Raw genomic sequence first — 18,315 nt, forward strand, 5'->3', positions numbered from 1 at the left:
AACGTTTCTTGACTGTTAGAGGCCTTTGCCCATGTCATACCCACTGCCTGCCACAGGGAGGGATGTCAGGCCAGGGGGAGGGGACCAGGATGGGGAACAAGGTCCAGACTCAGGGAGGTCTGTGCTTCTTGTAGGGGATGGGGGTGGGGCAGACACAGAAGCCTCTGCCCCAGGCCGAACATTTCCTCTCAGGGTGGCAGCTGTGCCCAGGCTAGGCGGGGCACTGATGGAATGGTCTCAGGTCCTCCGGAGCCAGGCGATGGGGTGCAGGCAGCAGTCAGGATGGCCGCTTTTCAGGGGTCATCAGTTGCTCCACCTCCCGCATGAACCGCAGACACAACTCTTCCTGCCAGGGCAGAGCCACACATTGCACAGCCACGGGCAGCCCCACGCTCTTCTTCACAGCCTACAGGGGACACAGGCATCAGGAGGGCGACAGTGGAGCAGAGCCCCCTCTCCTCCAGGGACCAGGAGGCACCGCAGCTGGAGAGGCTGCAGTCATTCAGGCTCTCACATCAAGGGGGGACCGGGCACGCAAGGGAGCGGCCGGCTGGCTCACTCAATAGAGCGTGCTGGCTGGCTCACTCAATAGAGCGTGCAACCCGATCTTGGGGTTGTGAGTTTGAGTTGGGTGTAGAGCTTACTTGGAGAGGAGAGGAGAGGGGAGGGGAGGGGAGGGGAGGGGAGGGGAGGGGAAGAGAAAGGCAAGGAGAAAGGCAAGGCAAGGCAGGCAAGGCCTGCTCGTGCTTATGCTGCTTCCCTCACAGCAGCAGCCGGAGTTGGAGTGTGGGTGGGAGTCTAGGGGAAGGGGTACCCCAGGGGCCAGGCCAGGCCCTGCGCCCTCACCTTCTGTAGCATGTTGTCCCAGATATCCCCATAGTAGCCCTTGTAATGTTCCATCTGGGCCTCATCCTCGGTGGTCACCGTGGTGACAGGCACCACCCCCGCTGGGAAGTCCAGGCAGTTGTAGAGCACAGTGTAGCTGATAGCGGCTGAAAGGCAGCACAGGGGTCGGAGCAGGCCGGTGATGCTCCTGCCAACTGTCTACCCTGGGAGATGGCACCCTGCCTCTCAGACGGGGAGAGGCTCTCTCCAGAGCCCAGACTTGAGGAGAGAGTGACAAAGCCCAAGAATCCAGATTCAGGGCAGGCTGCAGCGCTTGCCGAGGCCTGCCTGGTGACGTTGCCAGGGGACCTTCCCCATCTGACCACTGGTCCTATTGTCTTGGCTTTCCTCAATCCCACCTGGACTGTAAACACCACCTCCCCAAACCATAAGCTCCATAACTCAAGATCTCCGACTTCAGTGGCACTGAGGGCAGGGAGCTCGCTCCCTCCCAGAGAATCCCATCCGACTCCCATCTCTCCAGCCAGTTAGATGGGCGGGGGGGGGGGGGGGGGGGGGTGGTGGTCCCAAGGGCAGGGCCCTCCCAACCCCAAGGCTCCTCCCACTTGCCGGCAGCCTGCTGGGCACTGGGCTGAACCCACAGAAGAGAAGAGGCAGGCAGGAGTGTCAGGGTGTGGTGGGGCAACAGGCCTCACCTGTGGCCTTCCCCGGGGCGTTCAAGTCCAGAGCCGGGCCCAGCATGGGGGTGAGCAGCACATCCAGGTCCAGGGCTCTCCACTGGGCAATCACGGAGTTGCGGTACACCTGGGAGGCGGCCAGCACACCAGAGGAAGCCCTCAGACCCAGCCCATCACACAGAGTCTTCAATGCAGGGACCGTGGCCGGGGTGGCTCTGGCCCCAGCACCTGGCCTGGGCTCTGGACTAAGCCACAGTGGGATGGAGGTGCTCAGGGCACACAAGCATGGCTGCTTTCAGGAGGCTCCACCTCCCACATGAACTGTGGACATCATTTTTCCTGCCAGAGGAGGGCCACCTAGTTCCCAACAGCACCAGTGGGCAAAGAGGCGTCCAGGCCAGCAGCCGTAGACTGATCTGGGTCCCAAGGATGAGCAACCAGCAAGTGAGGATCAGAGAGCAGGGCCTGAGTAGACCAGTCCAGGGGGCAGAAGGGGAAATGATAGGCCACTCCAGGGGACCAGCGGCTAAGAGATCCCACTGGCAGGTATCCTGTCCAGCTCCACCCCATACCCCACCCCATAGTCTAGGGGCTCTGGCCTCACCTCAATCTCGTGCTGCAGTTCCCAGAGCTTGCTGGCTGACCTGGGCAGAGGAAATGAGGTCACTGGCCATCGTGGCCACAGCCATGGGGAGTAGCAACATCAGATCCCTACTCTTAACACCTCACAGATCTCACTCCTCCATGGACCCTTCTCAACTGTGGGAGCCCCGAGAGCTCCAGGAGCTACAGGAGTAGTACAGGAAAGGAGTTCAAATCCCTAAGTTCATGTCCTGTTGAGAAAATCAGGCCCCAAGAGGGATTTAGGCTGTGTCACTCAGTGACTCTGCAGCAGAGTCAGGCCCAGCTCACGCCTGATTCCCAATTACCCTCAGGATACAAGAGAGACCAGAGCTACCAAAGGTCCTAAATGCCTGGCAGTAAGAGAAGGGGCAAGTCCACAGGATGTCAGGGCCTAAAAATGAGGCCATTTGGGGCCTGCTTTCCCTACCCAAGCCACTAAGGGGACAGCAGGACCCAGCGCAGCTCAGTTCATGTCAGACCTCGAAGAGCAGCGTCTCTCAGGGCTTCCCCAGTGCCTCCCCAGTGCTTCCTTTCCTGGGAAGGAAGCACCTTTCCTTTCTACCCTCGCCTCGCCTCGCCTCGCCTCGCCTCGCCAGGCCTTCCCCTCTCTAGTCGGTCTCATCCCAAGATCTCCTCTCTAGCCAGACCTGGACCCCGTGAAGACCAACTTCAAGGTCCCATCTGAAAGCCACAGAGGTTGCCACCCTGGCCAGGCCACTTCCAGCCTCAGAAGCTACTTTCCTCCTCTCTTCCTGTCAGAAACCACTTAACCCCAGGTCAGGGAAAGGGGGAGGCATATTCTAGGCATAGGAAACATCCTTACCGGGGCTTCATGCTGTTAAGAAAAGCTGCCACCCTCGGGAGCTGCCGGAGGACAAACACAGTGTCAGTGACCCAGTGACTCAGTTCTGGGCTGAGTGCAGACAGCAATCTTCCTCAAGCCAAGCCACCTGTGCCTCTTCCCTCTGTCCCTTCCCCCAGGTCCCAGGTCAGCACCTCTTTCAGCATGTGGGTTGGCTGAAGATTGCAGGGCATGGGGAGAGGAGAGGAGTCTGGGTAGGGGTTGGAGAGAAGAGGAGGCCATGCTTGACCAAATCAAGAGAGGCGGAAATGAGAGGGGACGAGCCCCAGAGGCTCCCTCACAGCCCACCCAGCCCTCTGCTCCTTGCACCCTCACCAGAGGCTTCAGCAGGAAAGCCAGCAGTCCTTTCAACCAACTTGGCATCTTCAGAATTGAGATCAGGTCCCCCAGGCAGGGGTCCACGAAATCACCTTTGCTGGGAGACAAAGGGTCCAGTCCAGCACTCCCTTCCCAGGCCTCCCTCCTGGCTTGCCTCCACCCACAGCACCCCCAATCAGTGTCATCTCTTCAGTGACACCCTCCCCAATCCCTCCCCACCGGACTCTGTTAACCACTCGTCTCCAACCCCTTCACTTGCCTCCTTTTTTTTTTTTTTTCCACTTGCCTCCTTTTATTTATTTTTTTAAGATTGTATTTCTTCTTGGGACACCTGGGTGGCTCAGTGATTGAGCATCTGCCTTTGGCTCAGGGCGTGATCCTGGGGTCCAGGGACTGAGTCCCACATCGGGTTCCCTGCAGGGAGCCTGCTTCTCCCTCTGTATATGTCTCTGCCTCTCTCTCTCTCTGTCTCATGAATAAATAAATAACATCTTTAAAAATATTTTCTTTCTTTTTTTTTTTTTTAAGTAATCTCTACATCCAACGTGGGGCTCAAATTCACAACCCTGAAATCAAGAGTCCTGTGCTATACAGACTGAGCCAGCCAGGTGGCCCTATCTGCCTCCCTTTAGACATGTGACTTGTTTCTGCTGATCCTTTGGGACACCTGGACTCCACTCCATACCTGCTGGAGCTTCCCAAGGCAGGACTCTGTGTCTCCCTCCCTGGCAAACTCAGCTCAAAGCAATAAGGACTCATCTCCCTGGTGAGGGCTTGACACTGAGGACATCCCCTATGGATGCTGATGCCAGCCGAGAGGTACAAATGGAGCCCCCTTGACTCTTATTTCTGAGGCTGTCTCTAGCTCTAGAGCTCAGGCAAAGGTCTCAGGAGACTGACCCTAGGGCTTCATTCTGAGGGCTGGAGTGAGGAGCAGCTCCTTCTGCTGAAGCCTGTACCATACTCAGTATTAGAAGAGGCCAGTCTTGGGGCAGCCCAGGTGGCTCAGCGGTTTACCGCCGCCTTCAGCCCAGAGCCTGATCCTGGAGACCGGGGATCGAGTCCCATGTCGAGCTCCCTGCATGGAGCCTGCTTCTCCCTCTGCCTGTGTCTCTGCCTCTCTCTCACTCACTCTGTGTCTCTCATGAATAAATAAATAAATAATAAAACCTTTAGAAGAGGCCAGTCAGCCCAGGCACATCCCCAAGAGATACCCTCACAGGTCTGTCTTGCACCCCTGTCACACTTAAGGACTGAAAGCTTCTTAGTAGAACCAGCTTCCCTAAACATGAGCTCTGCAAAAGTTGATTTGATCCAGCCCACCTACTCAATGAAAGAGAAAACTATTCAGACCCAGGGACCCCTGGGTGGCTCAGTGGTTGAGCATCTGCCTTCAGCTCAGGTCATGATCCTGGAGTCCTGGGATCGAGTCCCACATCAGACTCCCCACAGGGAGCCTGCTTCTCCTTCCGCCTGTGTCTCTACCTCCCTCTGTGTCTCTCATGAATAAATAAATAAAATATTTTTTTAAAAAAAGGCAGACTTAGCTCAATCAGAAGAGCCTGGAGTCACAGTATGATGTCTAGACCTCTCCCTTCCTGCTTCACCCTGCCCTTGTCTCTCAATCTTTCCCAAATAGATAAGCAACTCCCCTGCCCACCTCCCAACAAACTCCCATCAATTGAGCTCTGCTCAATCCACCCTCCCCTCAAGCTGGTACCTTTCTAAAGTCTCCCTGGCGGGGTATCTCCAGGCTCAACCTGCACAGTTAGAGGGGCAGTGAGGTCTCTGCCCAGAATGCTCTGACCTGCTTTGTGTTCAGCTGAGCCTGTTCCCCATCTTCTCCCAGAGTGGCCCATCTTGGGAATAACAGGAACCAGCTGCTCTCCCTGGCTCTACCCATGTCCTGACCCCACCCCAGACCCCAAAGTCCAACATCACTCACAAGTTCTGTAGGAAGCTGTGGCCGCCATCACTGAACAGCCCACCAGTTGACAGGGTCTCCAGAGCATAGGGTATGTTGCTTGGCAGGAAGGGAACCAGCTGCAGGATTGAGGGGTGTAAGGCCACCACACCTAGAAACCCTTGGCTCCCACGAACCCCATGCTGCCCATGCAGCCCAGGCCCCCACCCTGCCCCACACAGGGTAGCCCTCACTGGAGAAGCCATACTGACCCACGAAAACTCCCTTAAAATGCACCTTATGAGAGAATTCAGGCCACTTCTCAGATGAACAGATTAAAACCCATTGGCCCACTATCCTGGGATGGTGGGAATCCTGGGATTGTGGTTGATGAAAGCCTCCCAACACTGCGCTCACCCATCCCCCACATAGGGTTGAGTTCATCATCAATCACTTAAATTAACACTCATGATCAGCCCTCTATCCACTGGTCCCACAGGGACAGAGTTCCCAACTCAACCACAAAACAATCAGGATGAAAGGACGCCGGGGACAGGTGGCAGCCTTGGGTACCAGGAAGATTTCCCTGAAAGAAGGCCTGTACCAGGACTTCCAGGTCCCCACAGCCATACCGTGTGGCCAGCAGCCTCAAGGCTCTGCTTGGTCTCCAGTACGGCCCGCTTCATGGCCGGAGTGGGCATGGTATAGTTGTCGGTCTCATAATACCCTACACGCAGGGGCCGAGAGCTTTTGTAGACCTGGGGGCAAGACACAGGAGTCAGAACCAGGTCAAGGGAGGGAGGCCCAAAGTAGGGCTCTCAGAGATCGGAGAAGCTCCTCAGCCCCAGACATAGCTGAAAGGATGCAGCCTGGATCCCCAGAAAACTGAGTGCTCGAGAGGCCAGCCCTTTCTGTAGCGCCCTTTCACAAAACACCTTCACCAAGACCCTGCAGGAGGGGCCCAGCAAGGGTGAGAATTCCCCTGGGGCCATATGCTGAAACTGAGGCTTCAGGTCTATATAGGGAGACAGGCAAACAGGCCCTGAGTGGGGCTGGGACGTGCCAAAGTCTCCCCAGCGCAGACTGACACCACTAGGCCCAGAACCCAGGAATCCCGTCTCCTGGGTCGAGGCCCTCCACTGCCTGTTTCCAGTCCTGGCTCCCATGATAACTCGTTCCAGACCACATAACAGGGACTTTGTCTCCTCTTCTCCTTCCTCTCAGGAAGGAGTTGTTAAACCACTGGGTTGTGAGAATATCCTCTGCCAAGGAGCGGGAGGGGTCACCCCACCCAGCCCAGGTTTCCTGCCTGCCAAGAAACACCCCAGTGCTCCCTAGAGCAGAAGAGGCTGGGGCCAAGAGGTGGGACCTTTCCTCAGCACAGGGAAACCCCCGTCGCACCCCCACCCCCCCAATAGGCATTCAGCACACAGCTACAGACTGTCCCCACTGCTAGGTACAATCCATGAGGATCCAAACTCCAGGGCAAATAGGAATCCCACTGTTACGTGTCTTTAACAGGACCCTGATAATGAGAGAGGGGGCCAGACCCCCCCTTCGCACCCCCACCCCCCCACCTCCACCAGTCTAAAAGCCCCAAGGTCACCACATTCAGGCAAGGGCTCCATCTGGTGGCTGCCTGTGGAGCAGCAGCTGAGCCTGGCTTCAGATCCTTGGGGGCTGGTTTTCAGGGGACAGAGCCTCCAAGGCCCGCGCACACTGCCTGGAGGCTGCTCTCTGGGCTCAGGAGCACCAGTAATAACCAGACTCAATCCCATGCCCATCCCCGCCCCTGCTCACCTCCTCCTTGAAGGGCAGCGGGGGCACCGTGGGGTCCAGGCGGAACATGTCCTCACACAGCAGCGCTCTCAGGCACAGCGCTAGGCTCTCCACATCCCGGGCCATGGGGCCAGCTGAGAGCTGCACTGTGGGGCAGGCAGGGGAAGGAAGAAAGATCACCCTGCCCTAATGGGCTCTGGGGCTGGGGCCAGGCAAGGGCGGGGCGGGGGCCCAGGAGTGTGAGCAGAGACAAGGAGGTAGGAACTCAGACCTCGACTAGCCTGGGAGCCAAACCTGGCCCCTAGGAGAGGCCGGGGGAGAGGTGGGTGGGGCAGGCCCCCCTCCTCCAGGGCACCGAGGGAACCCCAGACCTCACCTGCTACCTGTCCATAGACACAGCCCTTCAGGCCACTCTTGCTGGATAAGAAACACAAGGTGTTGGAAACAGCAAACGGTCACCCTCTGTCCAACCCCAAACCCATAGAGCAGCCTAGAACTCTCACCACTTTGGAGACTAGGAACCAAGGCCAATGGTGCCGTGACACTCCCTCCCAACAAAACCCCAGTGAGGGGATCCCTGCCTGGGCCCAGAAAGGTTGGAAGCTAGGCCAAGATCACACAGCAAGAGACCCAGAAGCTCCCTTTACCCACCACTCCCGCCATACCTGAGGCGGTTCGCCGTGGGCTTGAGGCCACAGATGCCACAGAAGGCGGAGGGAAAGCGGATGCTGCCTCCGATGTCAGTGCCTAAGCCGAGGGGGGAGCCTCCAGCCCCAATGAGGGCCCCTTCACCCCCGGAGGAGCCCCCTGGGCTTTTGGAGGACTTCCAGGGATTCAAGGTCTGGCCAAAGAGGGGGTTACTGCAGTCATAGCTGGGGGAAGCAGGAACAGGTCAGGCCAGGTCACAGTGGTGCCAGCGCCCCGGCCCCCACCCTGCACCCCATCCAACCTGAACATGGACTGAGGGATGTTGGTGTGCACGAAGGGCACAGCACCCTGTAGCTTCAGCACCTGCACCAGCACACTGTCACACTCCGCAGGCATGCTCTCGTTCAGGCTCAAGCCCAGAGTTGAGTCCTGGCCCTGGAGGGAGAGACGGGCACCCATGGGGGCATGGCTGATGGGTCCGGGCCCTCTGGTGGCAGAGGGTCCACTCCTACCGCCATCTCATAGGCCGGAGCAGGGCACACCACGGTCCCTCGCAAGGCCTCTGGACCCAATGTGTCCCCTGAGAGCCCAGGGTAACCAAGGAGGCAGAGCTGGCGCCAGGGGAGGGGAGCTGAAGCCTGCTAGGAGGCAGGGCACACCTTGTAGCTGAAGCACTCCTTGAGGCTCACTGGGACGCCATAGAGCAGGCCTCGCCTCGGGGCCTGGGACAGCTGAGTCTCACAGTCTGCCAGGTAGGTGGTCACACAGTTGATCCCTTTGTTTACTTCCCAGGCCTGGAGGAGGGAGAATTGGACACAAGGCAGAGTGTGATTGGCCTTTTTTTATTTTTTAAACTGTGGTAGAGGGCAGCCCCGGTGGCACAGCGGTTTGGCGCCACCTGCAGCCTGGGATGTGATCCTGGAGTCCCAGGATGGAGTCCCACGTCAGGCTCCCTGCCTGGAGCCTGCTTCTCCTTCTGCCTGTGTCTCTGCTTCTCTCTCTCTCTCTCTCTCTCTCTCTCTCTTTGTCTCTATGAATAAATAAATAAAATCTTTAAAAAAATAAAAAAATAAAAAAATTGTGGTAGAATGTCCATGACATAAAATTGGCTTTTTAAAGTATACCCAGCGAAAGGGTGACCAGCAGCATGGCCCAGAGCCAGCAGCACAAGGAATGTAGGGCCCGGCACCCACCTCACTGGGGACACCTGGCCCCAGCCTCCCCTGGCAGTGTCTGGCCTCAACCCCAAGATGGAGCCAGGGCCCAGCCAAGCGCTCAAAGGAGCAAGACACGGGCCTCAGATGCCCCCCAGAGGGATGAGCTGGGACGAGGGTGACCTTTGGCCACTCTACCTCTTCCTCTAAGCCCCATCTCTGTCAGTGAAGCACATGGGAACCAGACAGGGGCAGATCCCCATCTGAGGCCACACTGGGAGTCAGCCCAGAGCAGGGCTAGACCCAGCTGCCAGCCTCCCAGAGGCCAGCAGGCTCTCTCCCACCCCGGGCCTGGCCCAAACCTGCCCCAGCTAAGCCTCTCCTCTCTGGGAAACTCTGCAATGTGAGAACCAAGTCACCCCATCTGCCACGGGGCCTCTCCATGGCCCTCCACCCACACTCAGCAGCGCCCTAGGGGAGGGCCGGTCAGGGCAGAACGATGCACGGCTTTCCACAATACTCCTGTCCCTGTGAGACATCTGAGGGAAATGGCGTGGGCCCCACCGCCACACCCCGGCACGCGCAGTGTGTGTGGGGGCTGCCCACGGCCGGCCGGGACCGGGCTGATCTGTGACCAGAATGCTCTCCGGTGGGTGATTAGGAAGGGCAGCCACTTTCCAGGGACACGGAGAGAGGAGACACAGCACAGTCTGTTGAGGCCGCCTGTGTCCTCTCTCTGTACGCAGCCTCCCTCCCCCTCGCGCAGCTACAGTCACCCACACCCACTGTCACATGCACCCATCAGTCACCCGGCATGCACATCTGCTTGCTCAGTGGTCAGCCTCACTGTCACACATTCTGTTTCAAGAAACCACATGCAGGTCAACTCGTAAAGTACAGCTCTTTCTTTCCTGTTTCATTCCAAACATGTGCCTGGAACACTCCCTATGTGAAACACACAGTGTCCGGCATGACATCCCAAGACAAATGAGACAAGCTCTGTCCACAAGGAGCCCCCCTTGACAGCAGAAGGAGAAGGACGAGGCACGCCCAACAACGGGAAGAGTGTGAGAGAGTGGGCACTGAAGAGGGAGGGACCCCTAACTCAGGCTGGGAGGGGAGGGGTGTCAGGGGACACTTCCTAGAAGAGGGCCTCCTTCTCTGAGCCCCTAAGTTCAGCCAGCGGTGCCTGCGGCCCCAAGTGGGTAAAGAAGAGGGAGAAGAACCTTCCAGTCCTCACACAAGCCAGTGCTCAGTGTGGCAGGCTGGAGCCTGGGCCCCGCCAGGAGCTGAGCTACTGATGCCCACACTCCAGAAGGCCTGGGCCGGGCGGGACGCTGGAGACCAAGAGGAGCAGAAGAGCAGAGTCTGAAGAACTGGAGGCCCCAGGGGGCATCTGGCCAGGAGGCCGGCGCTCCATCATGGAGGGAGATGGTGGTGGAGGACCAGGGTGGCTGCTGGGGGATGGGGACAGGGGATGGACTGGAGAGAGCTAGAGAAAGAGAACAGACCACACTTGGTGACCCATGGGGTGGAGGCGGGAGGGAGAAGGCAGTCTGGGCCGAAAGCCAAGTTTTGAGCTAAGACAACATGCTCAGTGTCGCCCCCACACAAACACACACACAGAGTCAGCTCCTCTCTCCCTCCCTCTCTCTCTCTCTCTCTCATGCAGCAGCTCCTGGCAGCCCCTGGCACTGTGGTCCCACCCTGGCCCTCAGAGAATAATTCCAGGCCAGGTTTTCCCTACAACCCTTGCGGAGAGAAGCCTCTGGCTGGCCTTACCTTTCCCACATAGGTGAAGAGTGCGGCCTCAGGGGACAGCTCCCCGCTGTGTAACTTCTGCACCAGCTGAGGCAGGGGCAGGGCCAGCAGTGCCTCGGAGTCCAGGTCAGGGTTCTGGGAAGACACTCAGGTAAGTATCCCCTCACCCACAGGCCCCAAGCGCCTGCGGCAGGTCACCTGTGACCTGTGCCCCTAAGTCCCCACCCCTTGCCAGAGCAGATGCTAACTGTCACCTGCCCACCTGCAGCTGTCTGACACCTAGGCAGGCCCCTGTCACCTACGACAATGCAGACATATCTCTTCCAGAAGCTTATCAGAGGGGGTGCCCTGGGAGAGGCCATGCCGGCCTCTGAGATTATTAAACCATCACAAACCACCACCACTGATGGCCCCTCAGGTTCATGCCAGCACACTCTCTGTCTTGGTCAAGTCTTGCTGCCGTTCCCACTGCACCGATAAACTGAGGCACCAAGAGGCTAAGTGCGTCACCTAGGACCACATGGGTGAAGTGTGTGGTTCTCTCCCCATTCAGCACAGGCTGCCCACTGCCTAGCCACCTGCACTAACCACTCAGCCCCTGGTGGGGGGGGGGGCAGGAAAAGAAAAAGACACTGTTCTGGGGGTTGGGGTGTAGCTAAAGGCCATGCCTAAGAGAGAGGATTTGTTTCCTTCGTTCCAGGTACATAGTAGGTGCCTGCTGTAGATCAAGCACCACAGTGGGAATCCCACTGATTGGAAGGCATGCTTGGGCAGCGGGCAGGCAATTCAGAAGGAAGCAGGAAGGACTCACGGGAAACAAAACTGGGTTTGGTGAGTGGGGGGTCACAGGCAGGTAGAGGGGAGTCAGAGAGGAGCTCTCTGAAGGACGAGGTGCAATTTTTGAGACACCTGACTGCGGGACCCTGGAAGACTCTCAGAGTCTCTGGGGTCAGGCCCTGCCTGCAACCCCAGCCTGTTCCTTCCTCAGAGGTATTGAGCCAATTAGCAAACACAGCTAGAGGAGCTCTCGGAACTGCAGCCACCACTGCCCATCCCTACTCTCCGCTGTTCCCGCCAAGGTCATCAGGGACCTCCTGGTGCCAAATCCAAGAGTTTATTTGATTCTGTTATTTGCTCCCCATCTCCCTGAGGGATTCAAAGGCACTGAGGCCACACACTGGCTCTCTGCAACTTCCCCCTGGGCATGGAGATACTCCCCTCTCTGGTGTTGTCCTGCTCCTCTGCTCTTCGGTCATCCATTTATTCAGTCAACAAACATGTTCTGAACACCTGCTATATGCCAAGGACTGGCTACGTTAAGGGCTATGAATTTAGAGGTAACTAAGACAAGTCTCTGCTTTCAGAGAGCCCACACTCAAGAAAAGAAACCAGTTAACAAACGATGGACAGCTCATGGAAAGTGCAAGAAGGCAAACGTACAGGGCTGTGATGGAAATAACAGAGGACTGACTCAGATGCGACGGTCAGGTCTCTCTGAGGAGGTGACATTTCTTTTGGCTGTGATCCGAAGGATGAGAAGGAGACTTGAGATGTGAGAAGACACAGGTTCCTCTGGGCACCCCTTGTTACCTCTCTGATGCTGGGAGAAGTGAACCCTTCTCTCAAGGCTTCCAATCCAGGCTCTTCACCTACCCCATGGCCCCCTGACCCTCCACCCAGTCTCACCCAGTTGAGCCCTGGTGCTCATGGGCTAGTGTCATTGCCACCTGCCCCTGTGTCCTTCTCCCCGACCCCCGAGCTCCTGCCCCATGTACCCTTGCTCAGGGAAGGGCTGCCATCCATCCAGGTGGTAAAATGAGAAAAAAGGAGTCATCCCAGACCCCTCCCCCTCCCCTCCTCCCCCACATCCAAATCCAATCAGTCACGGTGCCACTAAGTAGCTCTGGGAAAGAGCCACTTCTCCATCCCCTCTACCAAGACCCTCATGGGCACCCATCCTTTCTCTGCTGGGTCACACAGGGCCCAGCTAACCAGTTGCCATGCCCAAGCCTTGCCGCACTCACCCACCCTTCCTGCCAGGCCAAACAGTAAAAGCCAATTGGGCCTTGCCTCTCCCCTTGAGGTCCCTGTCACACCACAAGCTCCAGAAGTGTTCCAGGCTGTGGTCCTGTCAGACTCCTCTGCGCCCCTGTCCAGCCGCCACCTACTCACACCCTCCAGGCCTGCCCACCACACAGCCTTTGTACCCCGGCCTTGAGAATAGGAACACTCTACCCCTTTCCCTTAATTTGTTAAACACATATAATACTTACTTGGGATTTTTTTGTTTGTTTATAATACAGGGAGCCACAAAGAAAAAAATGGATCCATGATCTCTCCACACACACTAGATAATCCCTGTCTGTATATCTTTCAAAAAGATATGCAAAGTGAAAACTGAACATTTCATTTACCCCACCGACCCTGCCCAGTCCCTCTTCTAAAGAGGAAACCACAGTTAATGGTTTCTAATGAAACCTCAGGGGGTGGGGGGGTGGGGAATGTTTATGGAAAACCCACCATGTATGTAATTATTTTTATATATTCTATTTTTGCACAAAGGAGTCATATTATAGATACAGTACTCCCTACACCTTGCCTTTCTCACTTCCTGATGGAAATAGCAAAATTGCTTTACTTTTTTTTTCTGATTATATAAATGTGCTCACTGTAGGAAAAAAAAAAAGTGCCTAACAGTATGGGGGAGAAAGTAAAAATCAGCTGAGAGCCCATCACACTAGGATAATTACCACCAACAGTCTGGTCACCAGCATCTCCCACCTCGCTACAAGACGCCACAAAGTCCCTGTGCACCTCAGCTCTGAGCTATCAGCAAGTGCCCCTCTATTCTCAGCACAAATTTTAATTTTGTCCCGTGTTCTTTCATCTGGATGGCTGATGACACCATTGCTAACAGTTATTTTTAAGTCTTCAACTAGTTATCAGGCAGCTGAGACATTTCCTCTTTCACAAGACACCCAAGAAAGCCCAGGAGGCCAGTCTACAAACACGGAAGCAATGAAGTTTGAATGGAGAATGCAGAGAAGTGTACAAATAAGTTCTAACTAAGCGTGTGGCCCCCTGTAGCAGTCCTTTCCAAGGGATGGATACTATAGCATTGCTGACCTGCTGTCCCCCCAGCAGCTGTCCCTTCTCCTTGAGTCCCCATACTGTCCCAATTTCAGGTATCCTACATCATCCTCCATGTCTTTTTTCTTTTCCCTCATGGTGTTTTTATCACTTTTGTTCTATTTCAAGATATCTTTTCCATTTGGTCATGTAGGCCATGGAGACTGGTCTCAACAAAAACTACTCTTCCTCGGTTCATCTACTGGATCATTTTGCTTTAAAAGAAAGGTTCAAGCTGGGCCTGGAGAAGGCCAGGAGACGGAATGACAGATCCAACTGAAGGAAGTGGCATTTGTTAAGACCAGGGGGGTTCTGACAAGCGGGGCTGTAGGAGATGTGGGGGAGAGGCATTCAGGGTAAAACTCCAAGCGCAAAGGCACAGGGGCTCGCGCAACTGCTCTGGCATCTCTCCCAGCCATCCTATTCCAGTGATGGCAGTCCCTGTCTTCAGTCTAGAAAGGATATTAAAACCCATTCGAGGGTAGGGTTGGCAGGGGAGGGGAGAGTAAAAGGGCAAAGAGTTGTTACAGATTAAGCCTCACATAGTCAACAGAGAGTTACCTGAAACAGGCCTGACTCTAGAGTTGTTCCAGAACTGAGAGAGGTGAACCATTTTGTGAGGATCCCAGAGATGCTTAGGGGTCCCCCTTCTCCAGCAATGCCAGCGGTATCTGGGCTCCCAGCAAGTGGTGCCAGGAGTCTATGAGGCTGGAGAGGTACCAGGGCCCTGCTAACCTCACTGCCCCTTGCTCTTTGGGGCTGGACTGAAAAAAAACCAGAAGAAAGGCTGCTGAGACAGCCTCAAAACCCACATCCCAGGATCCCTGGGTGGCGCAGCGGTTTGGCGCCTGCCTTTGGCCCAGGGTGCTATCCTGGAGACCCGGGATTGAATCCCACGTCGGGCTTCCGGTGCATGGAGCCTGCTTCTCCCTCTGCCTGTGTCTCTGCCTCTGTGTGTGTGTGTGTGTGACTATCATAGATAAAAAACAAAAACAAAAACAAAAACCCACATCCCCATCACCCAGCCACTCCAGAGCCAAGCAGAAAGGCACTTGGGGGCAGGACGGAGGAAGGACCTGGTCCCAAGTTCCCAAGGGACTGAGTTCAGCTAAACCACCTACCCCCAGGGCCTTGGGAGCTACTGTCATCAAGATCCCATCCCTTGGCTGACTATTCAAACCAATGAGCCTACTGAGATGGCTCTTTCTCCTCCACAGCCACGGGCAAATCAAAAAGTACTTTTCACCCACCTGGAAGAGAAGAGCCAAGCTATTCTGAGAGCAGGCTCTCTTGCCCCAGGAGGGTGCATGAACAGCTTTTTTGCGTTTTGGAGCCAAAACTTCTACCCTGGAAAATTTTGTTCTTAAAAATAATGAAAGGCGGCTGCTCCAGACGGAAACTGTGTAGATCCTGGTGTTTGGAGCTAAAGTGGGGGGAAGACGCACCCTTCTACTACCTCACACCCCTGTGGTGGGTTTCTTGTGACTAGGAGGGCAGTTTGGCGGGCAGGAGCTGTGGGCTGATCCCCGAGGCTGCCCCCACACAGTTCTTGCTGGTCGAACCAGCTGGCTGCAGTTCCGGCTGTTGTCGAAGACCTGGGGTCTGGGGAGCAGCTGAGGGTCTTCAGGCTGAGCCGGGTTATCATTGTCAGGATCCCTGAGGGGGGCACCTGGGAGCTGAGCCAGAGAAGGACTGGATAGTGAAGAACTGAGGCTCCGGTAGGGTCAGTGGTCAGTTTGGTGGGCTTTTCAGCCAGCTTGGTGAATAGAGGCTGAAACCAGATGCATATTTACTTCAACAAAAAAATGTGGGGATCCCTGGGCGGCTCAGCAGTTTGGTGCCTGCCTTTGGCCTAGGGCGTGGTCCTGGAGTCCAGGGATCGAGTCCTGCATCAGGCTCTCTGCATGGAGCCTGCTTCTCCCTCTGCCTGTGTCTCTGCCTCTGTGCGTCTCTCATTAATAAATATTTTTTTAAGATTTTATTTATTTATTTACGAGAGACGCAGAGACAAAGGCAGAGACACAGGCAGAGGGAGAAGCAGGCTCCCCATGGGGAGCCGGATGCAGGATCCCGTCCTGGGATCACGACCTGAGCCAAAGGCAGATGCTCAACCCCAGAGCCACCCGATGCCCATCCCTACCCAATATCTTCCCCTTCTCTAGAATGACGCTGGGGAGTCCTGCTGGGCATCTAGGTTCTAGTGGTTCCAGCTCTGCCCCAACTCTAAAATCACTTGCTGCAGGCGAGCATCGCCTTCTAGGTGCAATTTTCTGTGACTTTCCCTGGCTCCCACCCAGGCGCATCCTCCTGATTCCTGCTGTGTCCCCAGTCACCTGGAATGGTTTCTCTCCCACCTGTCGGATCTGAGTCCTACCAAACACACACCCTCACAAACAACCGTGGCAAGTTTTTCCTCCCCCGGCAGGTGGGAACATGTCTCAGAATTTATCAGTTTGACTTCTCGCTGGGTCCGGTGGCTCAAACACCTGGAGTGGAAGTCCTCCTCCAGGGCCCTGGCGCCTAAACACGCACTGAGCTGATCCGGAAGGAGAAAAGCTTGTTGACAGGTCACCCAGGGAAGGGCTGGAATTACACCTGCTCAAGGAAAAGGGGGCCTGTCAGGGCCGAGAAGGGACACCGGGCGGCAGGGCAGGGCGGCGGGAGCCGAGTGCAGCCCGGGCGCGCCCCTTGCACTCGGGCAAGTCCGCCTCTGGCTCGCTTTCAAGATCATCGCGCGCAAAGAACGACTTTGGACTGGGAGCTCTCCGGGTTCCCTTGCCCGTCGCTCCCTGATTCCAAAGTCCTAACCCCCAGCATCCTAATGGTTCTCCTGATGGTTCTCAGCCTCGCAGCTCAGCGTTCCACCAGTCCTGAGGTTCTCGGCCCCGAGCAAAGCCCCTCTGTCTCGGGCCCGGCGCGGCGACGGCCCCCCACGACCTGCGGCCCCGCGGGCTCCCGCCTCCCGCTCGGCGGCACCTGACTCCGCAGGGCTCGGAGCGCAGCAGCGCGCGGGGCGGTTCCGAAAGCAAAACCTGCGCGGGTGCGGCCGACAATGCCGCCAGGCGCCCCCGCCCGGTCCCCCGTCCCCGGGCGGTCACCTGGAGGCGGAAGCGCTGCGCCGCCTTATCCATGGTCTCCAGGGCCGCCTGCTGCCTCCGCCGCGCCCGGGCCGCCGCGCCCCTCGCCGGCCGGCGACTGGACCAGCGCAGGGCCACGGCCGCCGCCACCAAGCAGCAGGCCAGGGCAGCCCCGGAGGCGCCGGACAGCGCGGCCCACAGCTCGTCCAGCACCATGGTCTCCCGCGGCCGACCGACGCCGGCAGCCACGGACGAGGGCCCGGCACGCGCGCCCGCCGCCGCAAAACCCGGCCTGGATCGCCGGGGATCCCGCGCCCGCCTGCGCGGAAGGGCGGGAGGGGCGGGCGCGGCGGCCGCCCGCGGGGAGACGCGCCGTTCGTTGCCTGGCAGCGGCCCGCGGCCGTCGGCGCGCACCGGTCAAGGTCAGGGCCGCACCCCGCGGGGAGGCGCGGGCCGCGCAACCGCCGCCCCGCCGCCCCGCCGCCGCCCGGAGCCCCAGCTCCCAGCTCCCAGCTCCCGGAAGACGCGACCAGCCGAGGCCCCGGCGGGAGAGGCCGGGCCCGACGATCGGGCTCGCGGACGTGGTCAATCCCCGCACACAGTTGAGAAGCATCTTTCCAGGCCCCCCTCCCTGGGCGCCCACCTGCCCCGTGCTCGTGCTCGGGGCTTCCCGGGGCACCGGTGGGAGGGGCACAGGAAGGCCCCTGGGGAGCCCCGCTGCTGCCCCTCCCCTGTCCCAACCCCGGGGCCCAAGTCTCTCTCCCAGGGCTTTTCTTCGTGGCCAGACCACCCATCACTTGTCCTTTGGCTCAGCCACCTCCTACAGACTGGCCTTCTCCAGTCATGGGCCCTCCCGGACTCTACACACGGTGAACGCCTGGTCAGGACTCTGTGAACGCCTGGTCAGGACTCTGTGAACGCCTGGTCAGGACTCTGGGGACCCGGCCCTCTTCATTAGGGGGTAGGGGGTGGGTTACCTACAAACAAAACACTCCCATCCAGGCCTCTCTCATAGGACTTTATATGCTTTTGTCCTCCCAACGGACCTATAAGGAAGGCATTTTTAATTTTTCTAAAGATTTATTCTTACATTTTTAAAAAAGATTTATTCATTCATGAGAGGCATAGAGAGAGGCATAGACACAGGCAGAGGGAGAGGCAGGCTCCATGCAGGGAGCCCGATGTGGGACTCGATCCCTGGACCCCAGGATCATGCCCTGGGCTGAAGGCAGGCCCAGAACCGCTGAGCCACCCAGGCATCCCCAGAAGGCATTTTTTATTCTTATTTTACAGATAAGGTAACTGAAAGCAAGAGGGGTTAAACAACTGTGGGTCACACACGTGGCTGAGTAGGGACTGAAACTCAGCTCTAGTGCCAAACCATTGCTCTTAACCATCAAGCTTTACCATCATTATGGCCCCCTGGAAATGAAACCCTGTGGGATGCAGGGTGGGAATGTGCTTTGTGGCTGGAAATGCTGTCTGCTGAAACCCTCTGCGGTTAACTCCAGTTCTATGTTTACCTCTCTGAATCTGT

At 57.2% G+C, this 18,315-nt stretch overlaps 1 protein-coding gene and 1 long non-coding RNA gene across 2 annotated transcripts; both read right to left on the reverse strand.

Annotated features, from left to right (window-relative positions):
- On the reverse strand, positions 1-17,028 carry LOC112642549 (fatty-acid amide hydrolase 1). The gene is made up of 15 exons (XM_025420220.3): positions 16,800-17,028; positions 10,594-10,707; positions 8,317-8,451; positions 7,959-8,092; positions 7,675-7,881; positions 7,386-7,426; positions 7,031-7,155; positions 5,863-5,988; positions 5,273-5,370; positions 3,325-3,424; positions 2,971-3,011; positions 2,128-2,167; positions 1,542-1,650; positions 847-992; positions 1-406 (listed from the first exon to the last, which is right to left on the reverse strand). Exons 1-15 carry the CDS (start codon positions 16,992-16,994, stop codon positions 278-280), a joined length of 1,740 nt encoding a protein of 579 aa, XP_025276005.1. The 5' UTR covers positions 16,995-17,028; the 3' UTR covers positions 1-277.
- LOC125752582 (uncharacterized) lies at positions 13,055-16,781 on the reverse strand. Its single transcript, XR_007402490.1, has 2 exons — positions 16,087-16,781; positions 13,055-15,472 (listed from the first exon to the last, which is right to left on the reverse strand). It is a non-coding gene; the product is annotated as an uncharacterized LOC125752582 (long non-coding RNA).
- Positions 17,029-18,315: the final 1,287 nt, after the last annotated feature.

The sequence above is a fragment of the Canis lupus genome, chromosome 15, assembly GCF_003254725.2.
Source record: "Canis lupus dingo isolate Sandy chromosome 15, ASM325472v2, whole genome shotgun sequence".
In the NCBI taxonomy this organism is placed as follows: domain Eukaryota; kingdom Metazoa; phylum Chordata; class Mammalia; order Carnivora; family Canidae; genus Canis; species Canis lupus.

What these genes read in the sequence shown, in the direction of transcription:
- LOC112642549 (XM_025420220.3), bottom strand. Translation starts at nt 16,994, where the DNA reads ATGGTGCTGGACGAGCTGTGGGCCGCGCTGTCCGGCGCCTCCGGGGCT. An exon ending in CTTTCCTGCTGAAGCCTCTG is followed by an intron (nt 3,012 to 3,324) that starts GTGAGGGTGCAA and finishes GTCCTCCGGCAG; the next exon opens with CTCCCGAGGGTGGCAGCTTT. An exon ending in CTTAACAGCATGAAGCCCCG is followed by an intron (nt 2,168 to 2,970) that starts GTAAGGATGTTT and finishes TCCTCTGCCCAG; the next exon opens with GTCAGCCAGCAAGCTCTGGG.